We start from the raw sequence: 23,520 nt of genomic DNA on the forward strand, positions 1-23,520 counted from the left end.
GTTTAAACATAATTTCTGAAGGATGTATATGAGCTGATGATTGGTTTACTATGCACCAATTCCCATCTACTCTCCCACCATGCATTCTATTCCTATGGGTCTCTTTTTGCATAAATATTCATCCTTCAGAAATTGTGTTTAAACTATACCTGAGGAAGGGACCTGAGAAGTCCTGAAAGCTTGCAATCTGTCATGATTAAGGGTCAGCCATTAAGAAAGGCATCAACTACTGAAGACTTTCACGTTTTTGTATTTCAGCTATCGTGGAATAAAAGCAATTGTATAGGGTTTTGGAAAGTTCCCCAGTCCGGATACATTTGGAGTAATGTCTAATTCTTCTAGAGGTAGCGGAGATTTTAAGTCAAAATTCTGCAGGATGGTGACCAGGAAGAGGAATAACTCCATCCGTACTATAGACTCCCCGAGACAAGTCCTCTTTCCTAAAAAGAGAAAGAAGAATAAATGTTTCAGTGCCTTGTGTGACCGGCATTAGATATCTTATCACAGAAGACAACAAGAACCCATGAAAAGTCAATGAAAAAAGTTTATTTTTTGGGGGGTTTAATGTCTTCTGTGATATCAGGTATCAGGCTGCAGCAAAACTACAGACGTTCGGGCTAACTCTACTAAATCTGTATATGGCATGGGATGGTCCACATTAGGAAGCTTGGATATAGTACTGTATTCTATCAGGATGGTATACATTGTCCCTTAGATATGTCTTAAAGGGGTATTCCACAAATTAATGTTACAATACTCTCTTAGATTATGTAAAGCAACAATTTTTCAATTGGAATCCTACGATGATCATTTCAATGGATGAAATTGCATTATTTTTGATCACATTATCTTCCATCAATAGAACGAGCCCTTACACCCCCACTGATGGAAAAATACAACTACTACTCGTTCGAATACTACTCTTATTCGCAGAAAAGATTCAATTTAGAACCAGCGTTGATTTGCTGAATGCTGTATACTGTATGGCATTCGGCAAATCAATGCTGGTTCTGCAGCAGGCTCGTCCTTGTTAGTCGGGAGAGCTGGCAGCTTTCGGTTATGCGGGAGCTGACTTTTTCTCATAGGAATGCATTGACCAGTGTTGATTGGCCAAATGCTATACAGTGTACAGCATTCAGCCAATCAATGCTGGTTCTGCCGGAGGCTCGTCTGTGAGGAGGCGGAGTCTAAGATCGGACCACAATGGAGACTGCTGTGGTCCGATCTTAGACTCCGCCTCCTCACAGGCCAATCAACGCTGGTCAATGCATTCCTATGAGAAAAAGTCAGCTCCCTTATAAACGCAAGCTGCCAGCTCTCCCGACTAGAAAGGGTGAGCCTGCTGCAGAGCTAGCGTTGATTTGCCGAATGCTATACAGTGTATAGCATTCGGCCAATCAATGCTGGTTCTGCAGGATGAGTAAGGGCCGGATCACATTAGCGCTTGCCTCCCATCTGGAAGGAGTCCGCAGGAGGACCCCCCCGAATGGAATATTAGCGCAACTGCAAGCACTGTGCAGTTAAAGCGCACACAGCCGTTATAGTCTATGAGGTCCATGCGCTTTAATTGCACAGCGCTCCTCCTAAACACTCTCCTCTTGCTACGCGTTGACATGGTGACTCTCTTTTAGTCAAATACTGGTTTCCCCTGAAACAAGCATTTTTTTTCCATAGACTATAATGGGATTTGATATTCCATCGAGTAGTTGAATATTGAGGTCCTACTCAAAACGAATCTCGAATATTTCACTGTTCGCTCATCTCTAACGTCTATGTGTGGCTACTAAGTGTCTGTTCTGTGCTCTGCAGTCTGACAACGGTATTGCAGTGGATTAGTTTCATAAGTCTATAACCAAGTTTGAACTAAGTTTAGGATGGAGACATCTCCACATCATTGTAGTCGAGTGATCCCGTACCTGCAGCGAGGGGCATAAATGCTTCATTCTTCTGAAATTCCCCGTTGTCACTCAGAAAATTTTCTGGGTTGAATTCTTTTGGGTACTTGAAACAAGAAGGATCTTTGAGCACAGAAGTTAAGATTGGGGAAACATTCATATCCTGAAAAGATACAAGAAATTCCAAAGTGAAAAATTAATCTTGGAAAAAATTGAGCATCTGGCAAATCATTCTGTAGGATATCAGCAACACTACTGTCCTGGTTAAAGAAAGTGAGGAAGATTTACTAAGTAAAATGAGTTTGATGTGCAAAAATACCGTCAAGTTTAGGCTACCGGGAATACAGACTGTGAAAACGTTTGAGAAAACTAAATCCAGTGCTTTTTCCTTTGTGCACTGCAGTCAAAATATGCCCCAGGAATCACATGACTCCAGCGGGCTGCACCATGTGACCAGACCTATTTGTAGCACATAGAAGCAGCACTGCAATGGCAGGAAATTGTTAGGGATGAATGAACTGATTATGTTAGAATCAGACTGGACCCTAAATTTTCAAAGATTTTTAGCGTTTGTCATCTGAAAAACACTATTATATTCTGGGTTTCTGCAAAGCTGGGGTGATATGCTGAATCTGGTAATGTTAACTTATCTATCTGCAGGGCTGGGGGTGATATGCTGGTTCTGGCGACAGTAACCTATCTATCTGCAGGGCTGGGGTGATATGCTGGTTCTGGTGACACTAATCTATCTATTTGCAGGGCTGGGGTGATATGCTGGTTCTGGTGACAGTAACCTATCTATCTGCAGGGCTGGGGGTGATATGCTGGTTCTGGCGACAGTAACCTATCTATCTGCAGGGCTGGGGTGATATGCTGGTTCTGGCGACAGTAACCTATCTATCTGCAGGGCTGGGGTGATATGCTGGTTCTGGTGACACTAATCTATCTATCTGCAGGGCTGGGGTGATATGCTGATTCTGGTGACAGTAACCTATCTATCTGCCGGGCTGGGGGTGATATGCTGGTTCTGGCGACAGTAACCTATCTATCTGCAGGGCTGGGGTGATATGCTGGTTCTGGTGACACTAATCTATCTATCTGCAGGGCTGGGGTGATATGCTGGTTCTGGTGACAGTAACCTATCTATCTGCAGGGCTGGGGTGATATGCTGGTTCTGGTGACACTAATCTATCTATTTGCAGGGCTGGGGTGATATGCTGGTTCTGGTGACAGTAACCTATCTATCTGCAGGGCTGGGGGTGATATGCTGGTTCTGGCGACAGTAACCTATCTATCTGCAGGGCTGGGGTGATATGCTGGTTCTGGCGACAGTAACCTATCTATCTGCAGGGCTGGGGTGATATGCTGGTTCTGGTGACACTAATCTATCTATCTGCAGGGCTGGGGTGATATGCTGGTTCTGGTGACAGTAACCTATCTATCTGCAGGGCTGGGGGTGATATGCTGGTTCTGGCGACAGTAACCTATCTATCTGCAGGGCTGGGGTGATATGCTGGTTCTGGTGACACTAATCGATCTATCTGCAGGGCTGGGGTGATATGCTGGTTCTGGTGACACTAACCTATCTATCTTCAGGGCTGGTGTGATATGCTGGGTCTGGTGACAGTAACCTATCTATCTGCAGTGCTGGGATCTGGTGACAGTAACCTATCTATCTGCAGGGCTGGGGTGATATGCTGGTTTTGGTGACGCTAACCTATCTATCTGCAGGACTGGGGTGATATGCTGGTTCTGGTTACAGTAACCTATCTATCTGCAGGACTGGGGTGATATGCTGGGTCTGGTGACAGTAACCTATCTATCTGCAGGGCTGGGGTGATATGCTGGTTCTGGAGACAGTAACCTATCTATCTGCAGGACTGGGGTGATATGCTGGTTCTGGTGACAGTAACCTATCTATCTGCAGGATGGGGGTGATATGCTGGTTCTGGCGACAGTAACCTATCTATCTGCAGGGCTGGGGTGATATGCTGGTTCTGGCGACAGTAACCTATCTATCTGCAGGGCTGGGGTGATATGCTGGTTCTGGTGACACTAATCTATCTATCTGCAGGGCTGGGGTGATATGCTGGTTCTGGTGACAGTAACCTATCTATCTGCCAGGCTGGGGGTGATATGCTGGTTCTGGCGACAGTAACCTATCTATCTGCAGGGCTGGGGTGATATGCTGGTTCTGGTGACACTAATCTATCTATCTGCAGGGCTGGGGTGATATGCTGGTTCTGGTGACAGTAACCTATCTATCTGCAGGGCTGGGGTGATATGCTGGTTCTGGTGACACTAATCTATCTATTTGCAGGGCTGGGGTGATATGCTGGTTCTGGTGACAGTAACCTATCTATCTGCAGGGCTGGGGGTGATATGCTGGTTCTGGCGACAGTAACCTATCTATCTGCAGGGCTGGGGTGATATGCTGGTTCTGGCGACAGTAACCTATCTATCTGCAGGGCTGGGGTGATATGCTGGTTCTGGTGACACTAATCTATCTATCTGCAGGGCTGGGGTGATATGCTGGGTCTGGTGACAGTAACCTATCTATCTGCCGGGCTGGGGGTGATATGCTGGTTCTGGCGACAGTAACCTATCTATCTGCAGGGCTGGGGTGATATGCTGGTTCTGGTGACACTAATCTATCTATCTGCAGGGCTGGGGTGATATGCTGGTTCTGGTGACAGTAACCTATCTATCTGCAGGGCTGGGGGTGATATGCTGGTTCTGGCGACAGTAACCTATCTATCTGCAGGGCTGGGGTGATATGCTGGTTCTGGTGACACTAATCGATCTATCTGCAGGGCTGGGGTGATATGCTGGTTCTGGTGACACTAACCTATCTATCTTCAGGGCTGGTGTGATATGCTGGGTCTGGTGACAGTAACCTATCTATCTGCAGTGCTGGGATCTGGTGACAGTAACCTATCTATCTGCAGGGCTGGGGTGATATGCTGGTTTTGGTGACGCTAACCTATCTATCTGCAGGACTGGGGTGATATGCTGGTTCTGGTGACAGTAACCTATCTATCTGCAGGACTGGGGTGATATGCTGGGTCTGGTGACAGTAACCTATCTATCTGCAGGGCTGGGGTGATATGCTGGTTCTGGTGACAGTAACCTATCTATCTGCAGGACTGGGGTGATATGCTGGGTCTGGTGACAGTAACCTATCTATCTGCAGGGCTGGAGTGATATGCTGGTTCTGGTGACAGTAACCTATCTATCTGCAGGACTGGGGTGATATGCTAGTTCTGGTGACAGTAACCTATTTATCTGCAGGGCTGGGGTATTATCCTGGTTATGGTGACACTAACCTATCTATCTGCAGGACTGGGGTGATATGCTGGTTCTGGTGATAGTAACCTATCTATCTGCTGGGCTGGGGTGATATGCTGGTTGATCTCTGTTGCCTACAGTCACCACTAGGGGGAGCCATGGAGACACAGTAAGAGCATAAGTTTCCTCTAGTGATAGTTATAGTCAAGAGAGGTTTTATTTGGGCATATTCACATGATTTATAAATTGGAAGTGAAAAACAGATGAAATTATTTGTTCTCACAGCTGATTTTCATGCGGCTCCAGTTTTCATGATTCCCTCATTGACATATATGTGTGAATAGAACCAAGGACGTGTTTAGAAGACATCCGTGTTATGGCGGTTTTCATTGTTGTGATAGATTTGAAGTTGTGAATAAGAAAAACTTTGGAAACCTTTTTTTTTTAATGTTTTTCAGGTGATCCAAATTGGATTTGGCCAATCAGATTGTAATTGTTCATCTCTAGACGTACCTTTGGTAATGTGTAGCCTTCAATCTTCACCTCCTTTGTAGTTTTCCTTGAGACCCCTAATGGCAGGAGATCTGTAAATCTTTGTATTTCATGGATCACGGCTTCTGTGTATGGCATGTGGTTCCGGTCTTGTATTGTTGGGGTGCGATTTTCGCCGATAACTTGATCGATCTCCTTGTGCATTTTTGCTGGAGAGCAGGAAAAGAAGAATTAGAGATTAGTAAAGTGATCTACAAGCCAATGGAATCAATGAATTAAACCATTTTCAGTTTTTTTTTATTAGTATATTTTCCCCATTTTATGTCTTTATTCAAGGTCAGCACTAGAGATGGGCCAAACTTTTTTTAGACCCCGGTGTATAATAAGTAAAGGCCCAGGGGAAGTGTTAAAAAAATAAAAACTTACCTTATATTCGCTTTCCCTCACCTTTCCTGGGCATCCTCGCATCGCCTTCTTTGGCCTCTTTTATCCTCTTGGGTGATGTCATGTGCTCTCGGGTCAATGCAGGCCCAATCACAGGCGTCTCGACTATGGCCCTCCCCATGTGATCACTGAAGCCCAATCAGAGGTTACAGAAGTGACCCCAGGGCACAAGACGTTACCAGTAGGGTCGATCCTGAGATTTCAGGATCGATTTTAAAATCTGATTTCCGATCATTTTCCAGGAGATCCCAATCGCGATTGTGAAATTTGCTCGATCGTCAATCGGTATCTGATCTTTCCTGATCCCAATCGCTCAACCCTAATTGTATATTATATATACAGTGGGGTTGAGCCGATCTTGAGATTTCAAAATCCGATTTCTAATCATTTTCCAGCCCATCCCGATCGTGATCATGAAATTTGCTCAATCGTCGATCGGTATCCGATCTTTCCTGATCCCGATCGCTCAACCCTAATTGTATACAGTGGGGTTGAGCTGATCTTGAGAGTTCAAAATCCGATTTCTGATCATTTTCCAGCCGATCCTGATCGTAAATTTGCTCGATCGCCAATCGGGATCCGATCATTCTCGATCCCGATCGCTCAACCCTAGTCACCAGAAGGCTGTCACAGAACCCAGAGAGACCCCTGGACATCACAAGGATACCCAGAAGAGGTGAGAGAAGGTGAATAATCCAGTTTGTTATTTTTTTTACACCTTTCCTGGGCCTCACCTATTATACTCCGGGAGACTCCAGAGTTTAATAATTTTACATCCACTGGAAGGTAATGAACTCCCAAAACTCCCTGAAATTTTTTGAAAATTTGGGTCGAATCTGTTTTGCGTTCAAGCATGTTTCCTCATCGATAGTCAGCTGTGTTGTCTTACAGCACTGGTGTGCTGGGTACCAATCCAACCGGGGACAGCATAAGTATGGGGTCTGTAAGGTCTCCCTTTGTCAGCTTCCTCGGGGTTCTCTAATTTTCTCCAACACTCTTAATTAGAGATGAGCGAACAGTGTTCTATCGAACACATGTTCGATCGGATATCAGGGTGTTCGCCATGTTCGAATCGAATCGAACACCACGTGGTAAAGTGCGCCAAAATTCGATTCCCCTCCCACCTTCCCTGGCGCCTTTTTTGCACCAATAACAGCGCAGGGGAGGTGGGACAGGAACTACGACACCGGGGGCATTGAAAAAAATTGGAAAAAGTCATTGGCTGCCGAAATCAGGTGACCTCCATTTTAGACGAATAGTGGATTTCAAATCCGGGTCATATGAGAATGTGAACTTTGTGACTATGAGACAGGGATAGCTGTACAGGCAGGGATAGCTAGGGATAACCTTTATTTAGGGGGGAATGTTATTAAAAATAACTTTTTGGGGCTCTATCGGGTGTGTAATTGTGATTTTTGTGAGATAAACTTTTTCCCATAGGGATGCATTGGCCAGCGCTGATTGGCCGAATTCCGTACTCTGGCCAATCAGCGCTGGCCAATGCATTCTATTAGCTTGATGAAGCAGAGTGTGCACAAGGGTTCAAGCGCACCCTCGGCTCTGATGTAGCAGAGCCGAGGCTGCACAAGGGTTCAAGCGCACCCTCGGCTCTGATGTAGGAGAGCCGAGGGTGCACTTGAACCCTTGTGCACCCTCAGCTCTGCTACATCAGAGCCGAGGGTGCGCTTGAACCCTTGTGCACACTCTGCTTCATCAAGCTAATAGAATGCATTGGCCAGCGCTGATTGGCCAATGTATTCTATTAGCCTGATGAAGTAGAGCTGAATGTGTGTGCTAAGCACACACATTCAGCTCTACTTCATCGGGCTAATAGAATGCATTGGCCAGCGCTGATTGGCCAGAGTACGGAACTCGACCAATCAGCGCTGGCTCTGCTGGAGGAGGCGGAGTCTAAGATCGCTCCACACCAGTCTCCATTCAGGTCCGACCTTAGACTCCGCCTCCTTCGGCAGAGCCAGCGCTGATTGGCCGAAGGCTGGCCAATGCATTCCTATGCGAATGCAGAGACTTAGCAGTGCTGAGTCAGTTTTGCTCAACTACACATCTGATGCACACTCGGCACTGCTACATCAGATGTAGCAATCTGATGTAGCAGAGCCGAGGGTGCACTAGAACCCCTGTGCAAACTCAGTTCACGCTAATAGAATGCATTGGCCAGCGCTGATTGGCCAATGCATTCTATTAGCCCGATGAAGTAGAGCTGAATGTGTGTGCTAAGCACACACATTCAGCACTGCTTCATCAAGCCAATACAATGCATTAGCCAGTGCTGATTGGCCAGAGTACGGAATTCGGCCAATCAGCGCTGGCCAATGCATTCTATTAGCCCGATGAAGTAGAGCTGAATGTGTGTGCTAAGCACACACATTCAGCACTGCTTCATCAAGCCAATACAATGCATTAGCCAGTGCTGATTGGCCAGAGTACGGAATTCGGCCAATCAGCGCTGGCTCTGCTGGAGGAGGCGGAGTCTAAGATCGCTCCACACCAGTCTCCATTCAGGTCCGACCTTAGACTCCGCCTCCTCCAGCAGAGCCAGCGCTGATTGGCCGAATTCCGTACTCTGGCCAATCAGCACTGGCTAATGCATTGTATTGGCTTGATGAAGCGGTGCTGAATGTGTGTGCTTAGCACACACATTCAGCTCTACTTCATCGGGCTAATAGAATGCATTGGCCAATCAGCGCTGGCCAATGCATTCTATTAGCGTGAACTGAGTTTGCACAGGGGTTCTAGTGCACCCTCGGCTCTGCTACATCAGATTGCTACATCTGATGTAGCAGTGCCGAGTGTGCATCAGATGTGTAGTTGAGCAAAACTGACTCAGCACTGCTAAGTCTGCATTCGCATAGGAATGCATTGGCCAGCCTTCGGCCAATCAGCGCTGGCTCTGCCGGAGGAGGCGGAGTCTAAGGTCGGACCTGAATGGAGACTGGTGTGGAGCGATCTTAGACTCCGCCTCCTCCAGCAGAGCCAGCGCTGATTGGCCGAATTCCGTACTCTGGCCAATCAGCACTGGCTAATGCATTGTATTGGCTTGATGAAGCAGTGCTGAATGTGTGTGCTTAGCACACACATTCAGCTCTACTTCATCGGGCTAATAGAATGCATTGGCCAATCAGCGCTGGCCAATGCATTCTATTAGCGTGAACTGAGTTTGCACAGGGGTTCTAGTGCACCCTCGGCTCTGCTACATCAGATTGCTACATCTGATGTAGCAGTGCCGAGTGTGCATCAGATGTGTAGTTGAGCAAAACTGACTCAGCACTGCTAAGTCTGCATTCGCATAGGAATGCATTGGCCAGCCTTCGGCCAATCAGCGCTGGCTCTGCCGGAGGAGGCGGAGTCTAAGGTCGGACCTGAATGGAGACTGGTGTGGAGCTATCTTAGACTCCGCCTCCTCCAGCAGAGCCAGCGCTGATTGGTCGAGTTCCGTACTCTGGCCAATCAGCACTGGCCAATGCATTTCTATGGGGAAAAGTTAGCTTGCGAAAATCGCAAACTGACAGGGATTTCCATGAAATAAAGTGACTTTTATGCCCCCAGACATGCTTCCCCTGCTGTCCCAGTGTCATTCCAGGGTGTTGGTATCATTTCCTGGGGTGTCATAGTGGACTTGGTGACCCTCCAGACACGAATTTGGGTTTCCCCCTTAACGAGTTTATGTTCCCCATAGACTATAATGGGGTTCGAAACCCATTCGAACACTCGAACAGTGAGCGGCTGTTCGAATCGAATTTCGAACCTCGAACATTTTAGTGTTCGCTCATCTCTACTCTTAATACATCCTGAGAGGCGAGTATGAAATTATCTCCGATCAGGAAGTGAATTTGTGAGATATATTCGGAACTCGAGACCGATATGAATGTTACTAATCTCTGCAGAGAGTTGTGGGATATGTTTGCCCTACATGGACCTAATCTTATTGTTCTGATTTAAGAAAACCACTTTAAGCTTTCCCCCTGACTCGCCGCTGTGAAAAGATACTTAAAAGGACAAGGAATATGTCCTGACTTACAAAGCACATCAGGATATTTCAGAAGAAGTAATAGAGAGTAGGTTAAGGTTGTGCTGGAGGTTTCTACTCCTGCAAAGAAGATCTGGAAGGTGCAGGCCAGTAAATTCCTCATGTTATATTCACTGCCTGGGTTACCTTTCTCCTGAGGAAACAATAAAACATTTCTTTAAAGGGATTGTCTTGTTTAGGGAGTTAGTTTTTAATCCATAGAATAGGTCATTAATATTTGATCTTTGGGGTTCTGACACCTGGACCCTACACAGATCAGCTGATCCAGCTTATAATATGGACGCCATGTTGGTTCACCCAAGATGAATCTCCAATTGTTTAGATTTGTAAAAAAAACCCAAAAAACAAATAAAAAAACAATTTGAAATATTTGGGTCGAACCCAACTCGGTTTTACATGTATTCTACTCGGACTTACATGTATAATATATGACTATTAGAGATGAGCGAGTAGGTATTCGATCAAATACTACGGTATTCGAAATACTCGTACTCGATCGTATACTACTCGCTATTCGAATGGAAAAATTAGATGCAGAACCAGCGTTGATTGGCCGAATGCTATACAGTCGGCCAATCAACGCTGGTTCTTCTCCTACCTTTAGAAGTCTTCTCCGCGCAGCGTCCCCACGCGTCTTCCAGCTCTGAATTCACTCTGCCAGGCATCGGGCCTGGGCAGAGCCGACTGCGCATGCCCGCGCTACAAGAAAATGGCCGCTTTGACTGTAAGCGGCCATTTTCTTGTAGTGCGGGCATGCGCAGTCGGCTCTGCCCAAGCCCGATGCCTGGCAGAGTGAATTCAGAGCCGGAAGACACCGCGGGGATGCTGCACGGAGAAGACTTCTCGGAGAATCCAGCCCAACCCTCACTCGTGGACTTGGTAAGTTCAATTTGATCAAATGTTGCCTACCCCTGAAACGAGCATTTTTCCCCCATAGAGTATAATAGGATTCGATATTCAATTCGAGTAGTCGAATATTGAGGGGCTACTCGAAACGAATATCGAACATTTTACTGTTTGCTCATCTCTAATGACTATAACTTACTCGTATCATATATACCTTACCTTTTCCATCTTGATGAGGAAGCCATCAACATAGTCTCTAGGATTTCTGGGGTCCAAGGTCTTCTGGTGAATCTTCACTTTCTCGCTAACAAAGTGCTTAAGTTTGTTCAAGGATTTGAAAAACTTTTGATGTTGGCCAGGAAGATATCTCATCACCCTGGGAAACATCTCATATATCTAGTGAAAAAGATGGAGAAGATCTTCCATAAGAATATATGGGCAGATTTGTGAAGACTGGACTTATGAAATGAGACGCTTCCTGTGCTGCGCCGTGCACCTGGAAGCAAAGCTGCGCCAGCTCATAGGTATCAGATATTTCCAGCGTTGTTTATGGCATAAATGATAATAAATCGGATGCCCTTCATGCTCGCACCACAATCCCTAGCATGGGTGACCCAGAAAAGAAAGCCTAAAAGTTTTGTACAAAATCACAATTTGCACAGAAAATTTGCAATTTTGCAAAATTCGCTAAATTTGCTAAATTTCCTCGTATTCCAGAAAAGTGACATAAGAATAAATCTGCCCCATAGTCTTTAGTCAAAAACATGGGAAACCACATGGTCTCAAGCAGAAAGCACTATTCTTAATTATCTTCTTATAGACTAATGGTGATTATCCCCCAACAGACTGTCCCACCAGAAAACCAGAAGATCCTTAAAGGCTGTTCATATGGAAGAATTTGGGTGAACACTTGAGATGGCTCTGTGTAGCATGTGATGGAAATCTGAAGCCCTACTCATCATGAGTTCCATGCCGCTGGTTATCACACTAGAGACCCTTCCTCCACACCATAGGCCGCTTAATTTTCAAAGTTCTCAAGTAAAGCAATTACCGGCCTTCCATTACTTTCAGATTCTGGAACTTGGAGATGATGTTCAGATGGAATCTACTTCAAAATTATCTCCAAATTACTCTGTGTAAATATACCATTAGGTGGGCTCAGGTTCTAACATAATAAGTTCTCATTCATACGACCAAGTTTCACCTGTGGAGCTTGAATCGTGTCTTGGCCAGATTTCCCGATCTGAATAGTGTTTTGGTAGAGGGTAGGGTTGAGCCGATCTTGACTTTTCAGGATTGATTTTAAAATCCGATTTCCGATCATTTTTCATTCGAACCCGATCTCGATCCCAATTCCGATCCCAATGCAAGTCAATGGGATTTTTTTTTATTAATCAGAGATCGGATTTTAAAAGCAATCCTATTCACTATACAGCATGGAATCTAACAATTGTTAGAATCCACGCTGTGTAGTGAATCACTAAGTAGCCAGAGGATTTTTTTTAATCCTCTGGCTACTTAGTCCCCCCTGGTGTCCACTTACCTCCAGAGATGGCTGCTCAGCTGTTCCGGTGTTCTTCTCGCTGCCACTCCACGCTGCAGTCTTCTTTACCTCGCTGCTCCCGGCCTCCCAGGTTAGGAGAGTGTCTCCCCGCCCTGTACCCGCCCACACTCTCTTAAGTCACAAGCCCCGCCTTCCTAGCTCTTTAAATACTAACCTGGGAGGTCAGTGAGGCAAAGAAGACTGCAGCGTGGAGTGGCAGCAAGAAGAACACCGGAGCAGCAGAGCAGTCATCTCTGGAGGTAAGTAGCTACGAGACATGTTAGTTTAGTCTCCCTTTAGAACGAATGGAGGCAGCCGGCGTGCAGGGGGTTAAGGCTGTGTGCCGGCTGCTTCCATTCATTCCTATGGAACCGCAGCGGAGTCTTCACACTGAGTATACACTATATACTCAGTGTGAAGGCTAAGTGGAAATAGTGGGGAAATAATCCTCGATCTCAATCCCACCTAAATAGATTGTGTTCAGAATTCCGATCGCGATCGTGAAATTTTCTCGATCGCCGATCGGAATCCGATCTTTTCCGAACACGATCGCTCAACCCTAGTAGAGGGATTCCTAGCAGCATAGATAACTGTATTGCTAGGAGTCCCTCTTCTGGAACACTGTTCAGACCAGTAAATCCGGCAAAAACCCGACCGAGTTTAATGATGAAACTCATCTGTGTGAATGCAACCTAATGCACCACTTGAAGAAACCTAAATTAGAAGGTTATTATGGTCTATTTCCTTGGGATTATTGTAGGGTACGCCCCAGCATAATTGTATCTGGTGGCTCCAAAGAACTTCAGTCCATCACTGCCTGTATCCCTCCTGTATAGCCCTCAGCATACACTAGAACATGGAATGGGTTTCTCTTATAAGGTTTTGGTATGTGTTCCCTGCTTCATTCTTACCTGTCCCCAGGGTGAGCTTGCAATCACAAATGACTCATACATACAAGTCAAAACTGTAGCAAAATCTTCATCTTCATATTCAACACGATTTCCAAACATGACAGAGAATATAATGTTGCAAAGGGCTTTGCTGAGACAATGCCGAGGATCAAAGAATGATTCTAGAAAGAATGTATCAAGAAGAGTAAGATTATTTTACTTGCATTACACAGTGCTTCCAATTTTTGTAGGTTTTCCAGGCCATAAGTCTACCATGTTGAGCACCAACCAATATGAACCAATATGAATTCCAACATCATGACAGTAGGTCTACCAGTCCCACACACAAATAGGATCTATGCTTCAAGGAGATCCCTTGGATCATAATTCTTAGGCATCTTTGTACCTTCTTCAGTTTTTTGTGGAATTTCTTCTAACCTTTGGATTTCTGCAACTCTTCCAGCAGGAAACGAGTCTCTTCCTGGATCCGATCTTCAGTGCTCCTTTTGCCAAAGCCAAAATCCCGTAAAGTAGAGAGAGAAAAGCGCCTGAGCTCTTTCCACCGGTTTAGATTCTGAGTATGTACCATACCTATAAGAAGTATCATTAGAGATATGGTTAATTTCTTCTGATTGAGTGTTTTTAAGACAATTTCCTATATCAAAAGAATATGATAAATAGAAGAAACCATAGAGAAGCCTCAGATAAGAATGACCACGGTCAGAAATGGCCGGGACCAGCAACGTTGAGTTTCTAAAGACAATGACCATGGTGACAATCCCATGTCAATCCAAGATATTATTATCTTCTAGTTCTCCAGTAGATCTTCTTCTATATGTTACCTTTTACAATAGTATATACTTAAGTAGTCATCGGACCGGAGAAGGGTCACTTTGGTCTCCAAATATTAACAATTATGAAGAACAATAGAACAGTTTCTTACTCACCACAGTTTTTATAAAAGTCATCCCAGATCGGCATATCTCCCCGGTTCAAGTAATCTTCTCCTTTGTCCAAATAAATTTCTTTTACGAGCTTGTACCCAGTGACCACAACTACAGGGCGAGATCCCAGATAGACTGTGAAAATGTCGCCATACGTCTCACGGAACTGAATTAGATAAGAAAAATAGTTAGGTCAATGAGCTGAGGAGGACAAAAGGGATGAGGGTAAGTGAGTCTAAATGGTTTTTGGGTCTTCTTTACCTATTATACTCTGGAATCTCTTTTGTTCTATCCAAACTTGAACTACCTGAAACAGATCAGGGATCCGAGCCACCTGAAGCTGAAACTAAATGAATCTTGCGAGGTTTGCCCATCTCTACTTGCTACAATCTATCTTAGATGTTCCTCTGACTTTGTCCATGCTTTCTGCTTTCTTCTGCCAGTCCTGACCACTTGATTGACCTTCCACCTTGTAAGTGGCCTGCCAGCCCTGATCTCAGACAGTATTTGCCTGTATAGTATTAGACAGTATAGTCAGATGTTGTTCTTGTCTGACCTCTTGGTGCTCCATACTCTAATCCCTGACCTGTCCGACCAATTGTTGCCAACACTAGAAACACTCCATGATCCTTGTACTGGAGTTAAAGAGTGAACACCAGGAAGACGTCTTAGAAAATAATCTTAAGACTAGTATGCCAGCCAGAGAGTGTGCTAGACTCCACTTCACTAGAAGTCCTGCCAGCTTTCTGCTATGATGGGACATCCCCTTTAACCCCTTCCAGCCATTTATACATTTTTCTTTTCTTCCTCCTTGCTTTCCAAAATAAATAATTTTCTTGGGCTTTTTTTGGGGTTCACATAATTATGTTAGAGTTTGTTGTTTTTCAGAATAAATTGTACTTCCTAGTGCCACCATTTAAAATTTTGTATAATGTTTTGAGAAGTTGGAAGAAAAGGGGCAGAACTGTAAGTGATTCACAACTGTGCCAATTTATATAGGGCTTATTTTACATGGCATGTTCTTTATATACCACAAGTCAGTATAATCACAGTAATACAACTTTTATACAGTTTCTTTATATATTAATATTTTTACAAAGATTTAAAAAACTTTGAAAATGCAAAAAAAAAACCAATTACCTTTTTTTAACTTTCACCCTCTGATATGTGATCTATTTTCAATTGTGTAACTTTCTGATATATGGTCTATGCTCTATTGTGTAACTTTCACCTTCTGATATATGATCTATGTTCTATTGTGTAACTTTCACCTTCTGATATATGATCTATGTTCTATTGTGTAACTTTCACCTTCTAATATGTGATCTATGTTCTATTGTGTAACTTTCACCTTCTGATATGTGATCTGTGTTCTATTGTGTAACTTTCACCCTCTGATATGTGATCTATGTTATATTGTGTAACTTTCTGCTATATGATCTACAGGTATGTTCTGTTGTGTAACTTGTGATGTTGTTATAAGTATGTTCTGTATGTTCTGTTCTGATTACTTATTCTGCTTTGTCTGCCTAGCAACAGTGAGGTAGTAAGGGAGGAGGAGCTGAGCTTAGGGGGAGGAGTTGTTAGACAGGGAGCCATGATGGAGCATGGAATAAAGTGTTCTGATCTACAAGAGTAACCATCTCATAGTGGACTTATTCCAGAAGACCTGCATCCTCACTACAACACTACATAACTTTCACCTTCTGATATGTGATCTGTGTTCTATTGTGTAACTTTCACCCTCTGATATGTGATCTATGTTATATTGTGTAACTTTCTGCTATATGATCTATGTTCTGTTGTGTAACTTTCACCTTCAGGTATGTGATCTATGTTCTATTGTGTAACTTTCACCTTCTGACATGTGATCTATGTTCTATTGTGTAACTTTCACCTTCTGATATATGATCTATGTTCTAATGTGTAACTTTCACCTTCTAATATGTGATCTATGTTCTATTGTGTAACTTTCACCTTCTGACATGTGATCTATGTTCTATTGTGTAACTTTCACTTTCTGATATGTGATCTGTGTTCTATTGTGTAACTTTCACCCTCTGATATGTGATCTATGCTATATTGTGTAACTTTCTAATATATGATCTATGTTCTATTGTGTAACTTTCACCTTCAGGTATGTGAACTATGTTCTATTGTGTAACTTTCTGATATATGATCTATGTTCTATTGTGTATTTTTCACCTTCTGATATGTGATCTATGTTCTATTGTGTAACTTTCACCTTCTAATATATGATCTATGTTCTATTGTATAACTTTCACCTTCTGATATGTGATCTATGTTATATTGTAAAGAAGAAAAGAAAAAAACCCCGGCACCGAGCCGTTCCTTGTGTAATACCTTTGGTATATAGTTAATGAAAAGGAAAAAAAAGGGTATGGAGAAATCAATACAGGTGTCCGCTCACCTGGCTAGGTTGTGTTGGACACAACAACCTATAATCGTAGCAATCAGAGAACCAGTGTGTTACTGGCAGGCAGCCGCTGATGGCAGTCACGTAGACGTCAGGACAACAACCAAAATACAGGACCAGCCTCGCGGAGAAAGGCAGAAAATCAGCGCTCACCCGGTTTGGAATAGGAAAGGCAACTTTATTTGGCACCACGCGTTCCGGGCAACAGGCCCTTTTTCAAGTGCAATACAAATCTTTTAAAACAAATATTCATAATTACATTCAGCTAAAACACCCCATAATCTTAAAAAGTATCAGCAAGTAAAAAATAATAATATATATATATAAATAAATATATGTATAAGTGTGTATTCCATTATGGAACTCCATCTTAATAAATAGTTTACAATGTATTCACTAAAATATTCACCAGAGAGTATACAATGTATATACACAAAAGTCCCAGGTTCCAACACCAAACAGACAAACAGGCATGTATGTTCATCTGCTTCAGACCATATTAGAATCTGCTCGTCAATAGGACTTATTATAGTCTGGTTTATAACCTCACTTTGTTGCAATTTGTTACAATTACCATGACTTGTGCCAAGCATAATTAACATATAAAATGAAAAAACACATAGAGAGCACACTTACCCCACCACTGTGGACAGGTTGCTTAAAGTGCTCAGGCTTACCACCGTTTATAAAGGAATCAGCTATGTGTATGGCAGGAAAGGACGTCACGCGCCAAACCGCCGATACACATGCTGTCGGGCGCCGCGTGTTCGCGGCGTCCGGAAGATACTACAGTGCGCATGTGCAAGGTATCTTCCAAACGCATGCGCATTGCCTGTCTGGAGCGCATGTCAATAGAAATGACATGCGGCTATAGAGTTTGGATTGCTCCGTGCACGGAGCGCTTCTTTGGTTAGTGGAGATGTTACCAAGGATTGAATAAGAACATTGTATCTGCCTTATGTTACTACCATGGCCATTAATAAGCCCAGGAGGGGTAACAACATACAGATGGAGAAAAATGATTGATGAACTTTTTAAATGATAATAAGTAAATAAATAAATAAATATAAAAATAAATAAGTAATAAATAAATGAATAATAAATAATAAAACTATATGAAAAAATGAAAACAAGAACCATATTAGATGAATTAATGTATGATAGAAAAATAGATAAATAGTTGAAGACTTACTTAAATAAATAGAGGAATATATAAATAAAAAATGAATGAATAAATGATAGGATAAGAAAAAATAGATAAATATACATATCCTTTTGGTGTAACAATACATAGGATTATACCTAAATCATGGTGGCATTCTTATATCCACACATATATATACACACATATATACCTATCCCCTGTATACACACAACCCATGAATTAATATATATGGGTCTATATTAAAACTACAATTAGAATAAATTAGTTATCTAAAAGGGACATAATATTTAAAAATGGTTTTGTGTCTACCCAGATGGTCCCAAAGGGCCGAAACTATACCAGGATGCCACTAAATGTCATTGGGTGATGTCCTCCAAGGTCTCATTAAGACCCTTCGGAAATAAACAATCATATTTGTAAATCCAATAGATTTCTCTCCGTTTCAGGGTCTCAAACCTATTGTGTATATGTGACGAAATTTGATCTATCGGAGTGACCCTAAAACCTTCAAAAGAGCTATTATGTTTGATGGCTGCATGTCTTGAAACGCTGTGCTTGAGGAAACCATTGACTACATTGGACCTATGTTTATAGGTCCAATGTAGTCAATGGTTTCCTCAAGCACAGCGTTTCAAGACATGCAGCCATCAAACATAATAGCTCTTTTGAAGGTTTTAGGGTCACTCCGATAGATCAAATTTCGTCACATATACACAATAGGTTTGAGACCCTGAAACGGAGAGAAATCTATTGGATTTACAAATATGATTGTTTATTTCCGAAGGGTCTTAATGAGACCTTGGAGGACATCACCCAATGACATTTAGTGGCATCCTGGTATAGTTTCGGCCCTTTGGGACCATCTGGGTAGACACAAAACCATTTTTAAATATTATGTCCCTTTTAGATAACTAATTTATTCTAATTGTAGTTTTAATATAGACCCATATATATTAATTCATGGGTTGTGTGTATACAGGGGATAGGTATATATGTGTGTATATATATGTGTGGATATAAGAATGCCACCATGATTTAGGTATAATCCTATGTATTGTTACACCAAAAGGATATGTATATTTATCTATTTTTTCTTATCCTATCATTTATTCATTCATTTTTTATTTATATATTCCTCTATTTATTTAAGTAAGTCTTCAACTATTTATCTATTTTTCTATCATACATTAATTCATCTAATATGGTTCTTGTTTTCATTTTTTCATATAGTTTTATTATTTATTATTCATTTATTTATTACTTATTTATTTTTATATTTATTTATTTATTTACTTATTATCATTTAAAAAGTTCATCAATCATTTTTCTCCATCTGTATGTTGTTACCCCTCCTGGGCTTATTAATGGCCATGGTAGTAACATAAGGCAGATACAATGTTCTTATTCAATCCTTGGTAACATCTCCACTAACCAAAGAAGCGCTCCGTGCACGGAGCAATCCAAACTCTATAGCCGCATGTCATTTCTATTGACATGCGCTCCAGACAGGCAATGCGCATGCGTTTGGAAGATACCTTGCACATGCGCACTGTAGTATCTTCCGGACGCCGCGAACACGCGGCGCCCGACAGCATGTGTATCGGCGGTTTGGCGCGTGACGTCCTTTCCTGCCATACACATAGCTGATTCCTTTATAAACGGTGGTAAGCCTGAGCACTTTAAGCAACCTGTCCACAGTGGTGGGGTAAGTGTGCTCTCTATGTGTTTTTTCATTTTATATGTTAATTATGCTTGGCACAAGTCATGGTAATTGTAACAAATTGCAACAAAGTGAGGTTATAAACCAGACTATAATAAGTCCTATTGACGAGCAGATTCTAATATGGTCTGAAGCAGATGAACATACATGCCTGTTTGTCTGTTTGGTGTTGGAACCTGGGACTTTTGTGTATATACATTGTATACTCTCTGGTGAATATTTTAGTGAATACATTGTAAACTATTTATTAAGATGGAGTTCCATAATGGAATACACACTTATACATATATTTATTTATATATATATATTATTATTTTTTACTTGCTGATACTTTTTAAGATTATGGGGTGTTTTAGCTGAATGTAATTATGAATATTTGTTTTAAAAGATTTGTATTGCACTTGAAAAAGGGCCTGTTGCCCGGAACGCGTGGTGCCAAATAAAGTTGCCTTTCCTATTCCAAACCGGGTGAGCGCTGATTTTCTGCCTTTCTCCGCGAGGCTGGTCCTGTATTTTGGTCTATGTTATATTGTGTAACTTTCTGATATATTATCTATGTTCTATTGTGTAACTTTCACCTTCTGGTATATGATCTATGTTCTATTGTGTAACTTTCTGATATATGATCTATGTTCTATTGTGTAACTTTCACCTTCTGGTATATGATCTATGTTCTATTGTGTAACTTTCTGATATATGATCTATGTTCTATTGTGTATTTTTCACCTTCTGATATGTGATCGATGTTTTATTGTGTAACTTTCACCTTCTGATATGTGATCTATGTTCTATTGTGTAACTTTCACCTTCTAATATATGATCTATGTTCTATTGTATAACTTTCACCTTCTGATATGTGATCTATGTTCTATTGTGTAACTTTCTGATATATGATCTATGTTCTATTGTGTAACTTTCACCTTCTGATATGTGATCTATGTTCTATTGTGTAACTTTCACCTTCTAATATATGATCTATGTTCTATTGTATAACTTTCACCTTCTGATATGTGATCTATGTTATATTGTGTAACTTTCTGATATATGATCTATGTTCTATTGTGTAACTTTCTGATATATGATCTATGCTCTATTGTGTAACTTTCACCTTCTGATATGTGATCTGTGTTCTATTGTGTAACTTTCACCTTCTGATATCTGATCTATGTTCTATTGTGTAACTTTCTGATATATGATCTATGTTCCATCCGCACGCGGATCTACTATACACTGATTTGGTAGTACATCAAACTAATATAACAATATGTGAATAAAGTCTTAATGTTGTAACCTCATGTTGTAATGCTCATTCTTGGCACAAGAATAAGCTGCATTTTATTTAATTATTGTTTGCATTGTTTCTAAGCAGCATACAATAAAATTATCGCAGAGCATAAATTACACCCAACAGAGAATGTTCCACACCCTACAAATCAGTACAAGACGTGATAAGAGAATTGATTAAAACTATACAAGACAATTGTCGAACGATATACTACTCATATACAAAGTATACCTTCCAAAGTTCAGAGGCTGGACAAAATCTGATGTGGCAAATGTATATCTCATACACCATGCCTCGGACTCTGCTCATGCCCTTGCTCCATTCCCTCACAATCCAGTCCTGCCTCTGCAGTTTGGGGGTTGCGGGTACGAGGTAGTAACATCTGTGCCCAAGTCGTGGGTAACAGAAACAGGTGCTGAATGGTGGAGCAGGATGCTGATCATCATTGTACTCGGTTCTATCTGTGTCCTCTGGATGTAGACATCCGGATATTCTTCCGGGGGCCAGGGACAACAGGACAGCACCCGAAATACGGGACTATCCTGCTGAATGTACAAAGTATAAAGACTATAAATGGAGCAAGGACCTGGAGAACATCTGAGATTCCATCATTTCTTCAACTTTTTAATAAAAATTTTACATTGAACTCTAACTTTTTAAGTCTAAATTCCCCTGGCAACAGTGACAATGCATGTGAGCACACCCACCATGTAATATTTCATTGGGAGTACTCACTTTCATCAGAGAATTCACAATATCTCCTCTAATATCCAGAGCATTCCCCAGCAGTGGCAGGGGTGTCGGTCCAGGGGGGAGGCTCCTCCGACCCCACGTGGGCCTTAGACTTAAATACAAGATGAAGCATGAGATGAAGAAGATTAGTAAGAGTGTGGGGTCTTGTAGTAAATCCATTACCAGTCACTTAAAAAGAGGAACTCTCCAAAAACTGTTCAGCTTTGATGTTTGTAATCTTTTGTGCAGAAGATCTAAGAAATATAGGAGGGGCAAGGTGATAAAAGAGCGTCCAAATGATAGGCTGGGAAGACATCAAACCTGATCTGTAACATAATAACATGTAGACAGCAGTCAGGGAGGAGCAGGGAGGATAATAGACTATAGAGCTCAGCTGTGGCCGTACTGCCAAGTGCTCTAGCAGTGGGAAGGTTATAATCATGTAATGTATGAAAAACATTGTTATCCTTAAAAGCTGAATGCTAGATATAGTTGCTCATGTTTTAAACTGGTATAATGTTTTATGATAAGATGGTGCCTGTATCCAGGGTGGGTGCAAGAAAAACAAATGCTTGGCTTGCTGCCAGAAGACAGCTCCCCAAGGTTACCACGCAGGACCGGGACCTGCTTAGACTTTTTCTGTTTGATTGAGATGTATCATGCCAATCAGGAATGAATATGAAAACTTACATTGTTGTTATATCACTTCCTTTCTCTGCTACTATTTAACCCCCGTGTTTTTAATAAAAAGTGCGTCAGCACACATTTCTTAGCTGAGAGAAGAACTAATACCAACATATAGAGTGGTGTGACTTCTTTACCGCCTAGCACTCAGCCTAATTAATTAGGACAACGACAGTTACCCGGGATTATTCATCAATTAGTCATAAGTGCGACTCTGACCTTATCAGCAGTATATATTGCAGTGGTGTATATGACGTTCTATATGGTGCACATCTATTAAGGAACATGGTGCAACTAATGAAAAAGAAAAGATATGTATGCAGCTTCAGGCCAATGTTTTTCAATTTCCCGATGAGTTCCAGGAGATAATACGCGTCACATTTTGTCACAGAATTTCTTTAGCTACCGTAACATATTTGCAGAGCCCCTAAGGTACCAGCCTTGGGACAAATAGCAAGAACTGACCCCCTTATCAAGGGATAATGTGTAGAGATGAGCGAGTAGTATTCGATCGAGTAGGTATTCTATCGAATACTATGGTATTCGAAATACTCGTACTCGATCGAATACCACTCGCTATTTGAACGGAAAAGTTCGATGCAGAACCAGCATTGATTGGCCGAATGCTATACAGTCGGCCAATCAACGCTGGTTCTTCTCCTACCTTTAGAAGTCTTCTCCGTGCAGCTTCCCGCTTGTAGTGCGGGCATGCGCAGTCGGCTGTGCCCAGGCCCGATGCTTGGCAGAGTGAATTCAGAGCCGGAAGATGCCACGGGGACGCTGCACGGAGAAGACTTCTCGGAGGATCCAGCCCGACCCTCACTCGTGGACTTGGTAAGTATAATTTGATCGAATGTTGCCTACCCCTGAAACGAGCATTTTCCCCCCATAGACTATAATAGGGTTCGATATTCGATTCGAGTAGTCGAATATTGAGGGGCTACTCAAAACGAATATCGAACCTCGAACATTTTACTGTTCGCTCATCTCTAGTAATGTGATCTTTTTCACTCCAATGACAGTTTCCAAAATGTAATGTGCAGTAGATGGTACAAGATGAAAATGTGTGAGCCATGTCAGCCCGATATGTCGTATCCAGTTTGTGTC

At 42.3% G+C, this 23,520-nt stretch overlaps 1 protein-coding gene across 1 annotated transcript; it reads right to left on the bottom strand.

Annotated features, from left to right (window-relative positions):
* Nucleotides 1-258: 258 nt before the first annotated feature.
* On the bottom strand, nt 259-21,909 carry LOC142184728 (cytochrome P450 2A5-like). The gene is made up of 9 exons (XM_075259780.1): nt 21,733-21,909; nt 14,394-14,556; nt 13,885-14,037; nt 13,468-13,628; nt 11,233-11,409; nt 10,159-10,300; nt 5,697-5,884; nt 1,917-2,058; nt 259-440 (listed from the first exon to the last, which is right to left on the bottom strand). Exons 1-9 carry the CDS (start codon nt 21,907-21,909, stop codon nt 259-261), a joined length of 1,485 nt encoding a protein of 494 aa, XP_075115881.1.
* Nucleotides 21,910-23,520: the final 1,611 nt, after the last annotated feature.

Source organism: Leptodactylus fuscus, chromosome 11 (assembly GCF_031893055.1).
Source record: "Leptodactylus fuscus isolate aLepFus1 chromosome 11, aLepFus1.hap2, whole genome shotgun sequence".
Lineage (NCBI taxonomy): Eukaryota > Metazoa > Chordata > Amphibia > Anura > Leptodactylidae > Leptodactylus > Leptodactylus fuscus.